This window comes from Nothoprocta perdicaria, unplaced genomic scaffold (assembly GCF_003342845.1).
Source record: "Nothoprocta perdicaria isolate Ctin4 unplaced genomic scaffold, notPer1 scaffold_205, whole genome shotgun sequence".
Lineage (NCBI taxonomy): Eukaryota > Metazoa > Chordata > Aves > Tinamiformes > Tinamidae > Nothoprocta > Nothoprocta perdicaria.
Genome location: NW_020455261.1, coordinates 67,066 through 73,562, shown reverse-complemented (window position 1 = coordinate 73,562; position 6,497 = coordinate 67,066). Strand labels below are relative to the sequence as shown.

Genomic DNA, 6,497 nt, shown 5'->3' with positions numbered 1-6,497 from the left:
GTTGTGGAAGCTTGGTTTTTTTTTTTTTTTTTTTTTTTNCAAGTATGAAGCCTCTGAAAGCAAAAATAAATTAGAAATAATACTGACTTTTAACACATTCCGTGAACATATTTCAGTTTAGCTTATGGCCAGTAAGTTGGTGTTGCAGGATTTTGGGATACATAATGACTTTTTAGACAGGTTCACAGAATATTACAGAAACTTATGAAATTCCCTTTTGTTGTCCAGGATCAACAGTTTCTTTTTTTCTTTTTTTTTTTTTTTTTTTTTTTTTTTTTTTTTGTACTTTTACATTGAGCATGTTACGGAGAAAAAAAAGAGTGTGTACTTTATTTCAAATTACACTCAGATTCCTTCATTTTTAAACCTTCTAATGCACTCTGCCATGAGCAAGCTATCTAATACAGTGACTAAGCCCCAGTGAGGTGAGAAGAAGAGCTGTTTCCCAGTGGAACGCTGCAGTAGAAATTGAGAGATCTGAAATGAACTGTCCCTCCTTTGAAATGGGCAGGTTTACTGTTGAATTCAGGAATTCAGTAAAGTTAGGTATTCAGTTAATTTCTGATGACTCTGGGGGTGCTTGACTCCTCCAGTGACCTGGTTTGTGTCATATGACAGGTCCTGCCCCTACATCTCTTTGTAGAACTCTCTTAAGATGTTGGGGTGTCTAGAGTACTTTTAAGATGTTGTCAGTTGACCTCTTTTATGCCTTCCTATCAACCTATACTGTTTGACCAAATGCCAGTGTTATTTATTGGGATTGTCTACTTGGTATATGGACATTACTGAATTTGTCTATTTGGTATTTATGTCTACAGATATTTATAAAGCACAGAAAAAATGTGTCTATTGACTCACAGAAAATTTATTTGTTCAATTACTGCACATTTGTGCAGTTTATGAGGAAACACTAAGCAATCTGGGCCTGTTTAGCCTTGAGAAGAGAAGGTTGAAATGAGATCGGATCAATATGTTTAAAAACCTGAAGGATGAAGGTAGAGAGGAAGGGACAAACTCTTCTCAGTGGTGGCCAGTGACAGGAGAGGGGGCAATGAGTACAAGTTGAAACACAGGCAGTTCCATCTCCATGTGAGGAGGAACTTCTTCACTGTGAGGGTGCCAGAGCCCTGGCACAGGCTGCCCAGGGAGGCTGTGGAGTCTCCTTCTCTGGAGATCTTCCAGACTCGCCTGGATGCCGCCCTGTGTCCCATGCTCTGGGAGTCCCTGCTGGAGCAGAGGGGATTGGACTAGATGATCCCTTCCAACCTCAACCACGCTGTGATTCTGTGACATAGGAAGAAAAAGAGAAATAGTTCTAGTCATTGGGTTGTCTGGCTTGAAAGGTAGTTAGGTGTTCTGCAACTGATACAAGCAACTGGAAAAAACTTTTCAGTGTTCTCTATTTTAAAACGGATCAGGAAGTGGAAAGATGGTAAATGTTCACCTCTTTCCCCTGTTACTTTCATATTTGACACACTATGCAAAGCAAGTCACCACCCAGTTCTGAGTAAAGCACACGACCCAACATGTTACTCTCAATCTCTGTTGCAAGGGGACATCCCACTGCTTCGATTTTCTGATGATTTTAAGATCTGGGACCAGTTTGAAAAAAAAACAACTCCAACCCAGCCAGATCTGTTGATAACAACAGAACTGCTGTCATCAGCCTCAGTAAGAGAATTTAGCTTTCCAGGAAAAGGAAAAACCTGCAGACTCCAGTTTGTTTAAAACAAATAGTTAACAGAGTTGCCAGCCCTGAAGATACAGGGAAATTCTAACAAGTTGAAAGCTGCTTGATTAAACTCCAGCTTGAACAAACACGCTCCACTGGGCCACGTTCACGTGTGTGTCTTCTGGTTACTGTAGCTTTGTGCAGTGGCATTACTAACAGCAGATCCCACCTGTGGACGCTGCTGTACAGAAACACATTTCACTTTGTGCTTGTAGCCACAGGCAGTGGCGTTGGAGCCCAGGTGTTCCTTATCCCCAATCCCCAATCGGACTCACTCTCCTGAGGAGCGAACAGAGCGTCAGGCCCACCCTGCGGCCAATGCGCCACTTCCAAGCCGTTAGCGAACACCGGGGCACTGCGCAAGCTCCACGGCTAACGGCCGTAACAGTCGCAACGGACCCCGAACCCGCCCCGCCCCAACATCGCGAGACCCGCGCGCGGCTCCTTTAACAGAAGCAAAGCGCGCAGGGCGCTCTTCTCGCGATACCTCCCCCCCCCCCCCCCCCGCGCGAGAGCCGAGCCCGGCGCGGTGGGGGCGGGGCGGAGGGGGTCCCGGCTGTCACCCCCGCCCCTGGGGGCCCCCCCCCCCCCGCACCCCCCCGCCGGCACCGCGGCCGTTACCGGCGGTTCCCCAGGGGCCCCGGGGCGCCCAGCGAGGCCTCCGCGGCCGCCCCCGCGCCGCCAGCGGCCTTAGGCCGAGATGTGCGACGACGCCCCAGGTAAGCGGCTTAGGCGGTGGCGCTCGGGCCCCGCGGCAGGTGGCACCGCCCGGTGGCACCTCTGTGGGGATGCGGGGCTGGAAACGTGTGTGGAAGCTGGTTCAAAACGTCCCACTTCAGTGCCTCTTCTTCTAAAAATCACGTTTTTAAACTTGTTGGCGTTTTTATCCTTCAACATTTTGTGCTTAAGCGTGATTATACAAGAAGGGAAAATTTTGTTTTAAAACAAAAATGCCAGAGCATGCCTGCATTTTGTTTTCTAAAGGGTGTTTATTTTTTGGAGAGGAAAATGCACTTCACACCTTTAAGTGGTCAAATTTCAATTCAGAGGTATTCATAGTCATGTATTTTATGGAGCAGTTGTCAGAATGATCCAGTTCCTGACAATAGGGATCTGTCAGTGCAATTTAGAACAGTGTGTAATCATATATACTTACATATATATAAATATGTCTATGTGTGTATCAGCACGTTTTGCAAGTTTGTTAGCATAGTGGCAATAGACAGGCATCTTAAACAGGTACCAGGTTTTATCACTGATGACAAGTGTACTATATCACATTGGTATGTCCACTCAAGGAAGTCATATAAGGATAAACTTATTCATTAACAAAATTAGACCTCTATTGAAATAATTATTGTGGTTCATGAAAAGTTTGTGAATTGACCTGTTTAAATGGTGTACTTCAGCTTGTACACCATTGTTTTCAGAATATTGTTGCAATGGTGGCCTTACTACCACTGCTTTACCAGTCTATCTTTTTTCCACATTCTGTGTCTTATTTCTAACTAAGTTTGGATTTTTGGTATTGCTGAAACTATGACTGTTGCTATTCACTGTGCTCTGCACCTGAAACTCAATTTCTAACAAGCTATATGCAGAATTATAAAGCTCAAGTAAATCTTTAGTTAAAAAAGGTAGTCACTGTAATCGTATATCATAGTTCTAAATTGAGGCTTTGAGGCTTTTTCTTTAAGAGTCATGTGTTTTGCCACAAGTCACTTTAGATATGACTGTAAAAGAAAGTAGTTATGGAAATTCTCATTTCAAGTTTTGTTTTGCAAATTTAACAGTATGCTAATTTCCTTTTTATCAACCTTGCTTCCTAATATTTAGCAATTGCATTTAGATTTAGATGTTATTAGAAGCTCACGTGCATTTTTTTTAATGTAGCTGCGTATGCATATGAGACTGTAGAAATCCTTTAAAATTTCATAGATTGATTGCATGTAGTTTGTTGTCTGTACTTGTGTGTCCTTCATTTCAAAAAGATGCGTTAGAAATGCAAGCTCAGTGAAGATCAACAGGAATGGCTGAAGGTATGGAACATTTTTTTCCAGTGGGGCCAAGCTGTCTGATGGGACTTCTCAGGCTGAACTGGATGGTGTGGAGGTGTTCTGAAAAAGATCCACAAAGTAACGCATGATAGGGAACCCATATATGGAAAGGGGAGGGTTATGATCTCGTTAGCCCTCAGTTAGGTTGTAGAAGACAAGTTGATAGCAGGCAAAATTATTCCATGCGATGTGGAGCAGATTTGTGGAAGTCTTGGTCAAAAGATAATTGTATGGGAGAAATCTGCATGTGTTGAAGGAGAATGGAACAGGTAATTCAAAAACACATTTCCTGGGGCTTACTCGCTAAACAACCATACCTGGCTCAGGAGATCTGTAGGAATAAAAAAGAGTTTAAGCCTGGAAAATTTTAGACGAGATTTTTTTCTGTATGCTTGTGTGATATCCACTCTTACCTGGAATTCAAGTTTTATCATACGATAAAATAAAGTCACTGATTTAATTAATGAAGAGAAAAATTCTCTGAGTGTACAGTTCCAGGAGATGAGGAGGATAGCTCAGAAGAACATACTCTTTGTCAATCATTTTTTTTGCATTGACACATAACAGTAGGGAAAGGTATAGTTTCCTGCCTTCAGGACTTCCTCATTTCTGTTCCTTACGACTCTGAAAAATAACTGAGTTTTTATTTCTATTACTTTTGTTGTCTCAGCACTGAATCAGTACGTGGAGAAGTGCACAGACAGTTCTGTTGCCACTGATCATAGCCATGAACTTCAAATACTTGTTCCGATGCAGAATATTCTCTCTTGATTCTTGCTGTAAAAACCTGTCCCAGGTGCCTCTCACCGCTGCTACTTTTTTCACAAAAGTAGCAGAATGATACTCCAAAAACTAAATAATAAAATAACTAAAGCTCTGAGGTAAATCATATATATTAGTTTCTGTGGTTTGGGAAAGCTCTGAACAGGAAGGCTGAAAAAGTTTTCCTCATAGTCAAAAAGAACCGTGCCTTGGTTCAAGTTGGAAAACCTCCTATGCAACTAATATTTGGTAGATCTTTCTCCCTATACTAAAAAGAGCAAAAGCCTTATATTTTCTCATATGGGTATTTTGTGGGATGCGTCCTTTTTCATTGGATATGTGTCCTCTGAGCTTTGGTGTGCCATTGTTCTCCAAACTTTGTTGTGTCCTTGTTCTTCTCGTCCTATTTCCAGTTGCTGTTAGCAACATTTATTATGTAGAAAGTTATCTTTGTATATGAAATGTAAAAACAAGATAGATGAGTAGTGTGGCAGAATGAGATACTTCCTGCATTTGCACAGATGTTCACTGTGCTTTTTATTTCTTTTTTTCCTTACAGATAAATGGCATATTGGAGATAAATGCCTTGCCCCTTCTCTTGAAAATGGGGAACTTCATGAAGGAACAGTAAAGTCTATTGAAAACGACAAGAATGGGAAATCATTTGCTCTTGTATCATTCTTGGAATCTGAAGAAAGGAAAATATTAGTAACTAAACTTCATAGAGTCAAGTCCAGTAAAGACCCATGGAAGAATTTAATATATCGTGATGATGATCTTGAAAAGCCTAATTTTCCTAACAAAAATCTTCCATCTCCTGCAACTGATTTTAAATTATCTGACAATGGGGATTGTATTCCATATACAATTAACAGATATCTGCGTGATTATCAAAGGGAAGGAGCCCAGTTTCTATATGGACACTATGCTAATAAAAGAGGATGTATTCTTGGAGATGATATGGGCCTTGGAAAAACAATACAGGTATGATTTGGGGAATTCCCTTGTGGAATTCTTGTCTGATGGTTATTTAATCAATATACCAAGCTTGCAAAAGAAAAATATGTCTTCAAAAAATTATTTACATATAAAGTGCAATGTTTGCATTCTTAAACTTTGCAGTATGAGGAAAATAGTTCAGTGCATATGAAGAGAGGGTCCATTTCACCTGTTTAGGAAATGTTAGTATGTATAAATTAAATGTTAATTAAAAGTCATTATTTAGCCATTGACTCCTTTACAGTCTTACAGAAAATTTGTTGTGTGCTTGTCAGTTGACCAAACCTTTCTAGTCTTTAAGCTATAGCATAAGTTCTGAGAGAAGGATTTTTCTAGAAGTCTTTTGCACTTCAGTATTTCTTTTGTTTCTGAATGGATTTTTGCTTAATTTGGTTGGTCTGTCTGGCTCGTTCTCCCTAAGCTAAAGTTGAGATAGAGACAAGTAGAAAAAAAGCTTTTTATTTTATTTATTTATTTTTTTAAACATGGTTTCACTAAATTAAAGTTTCCCATAAAGATCTTTAGATTACTGCTGCTCCCTCTTTACCTGGAAGTCAAAGGTTTCTCAGTAAAGTTGACCCCTTTTACAGACTTTGCTTTAGTTATCATTTATGATGCAAAGTTCTTCCATAAGAACTTTGTTTTCTTGACTTTTCTTCTTCTAGACTAAAATACTAAATCATCATGTGCAAACTTGTGGGAACCTCCTAGCTTCAGTTTATATGAAGCATTATGTATAAAATTGCCTTCCCCTTCCCTTTCATCTGCATACCTGCTTCTCACCCCCATTTCTGCTCCCTTATCTCCACTCAGGTGCTTTTTTTTTTTTTTGTCTGCTCTGTAGTCCTGGATGTCCTTTAGCCCCCACCCTTGGCAGAAGAAAGCTTTGGGTGTCCCTCCCTCCCTCTCTCCCTCCCTCTCTCTCTCTCTCTCTCTCTCCCTCCCTC

General features: G+C 40.8%; 1 protein-coding gene across 2 annotated transcripts in view; it reads left to right on the top strand.

Moving 5' to 3' along the window:
- Positions 1–2,410: 2,410 nt before the first annotated feature.
- The window catches only part of ERCC6L2 (ERCC excision repair 6 like 2), a 46,891-nt gene continuing 42,804 nt past the window's right edge, over positions 2,411–6,497 (top strand). For both annotated transcript variants that reach the window (XM_026038244.1, XM_026038245.1), the window contains exons 1-2: positions 2,411–2,451; positions 5,111–5,535. In XM_026038244.1, the coding sequence (XP_025894029.1) occupies positions 2,433–2,451; positions 5,111–5,535 (444 nt within the window). In that variant the 5' untranslated portion in view covers positions 2,411–2,432. The remainder of the gene's footprint in view (positions 2,452–5,110; positions 5,536–6,497) is intronic.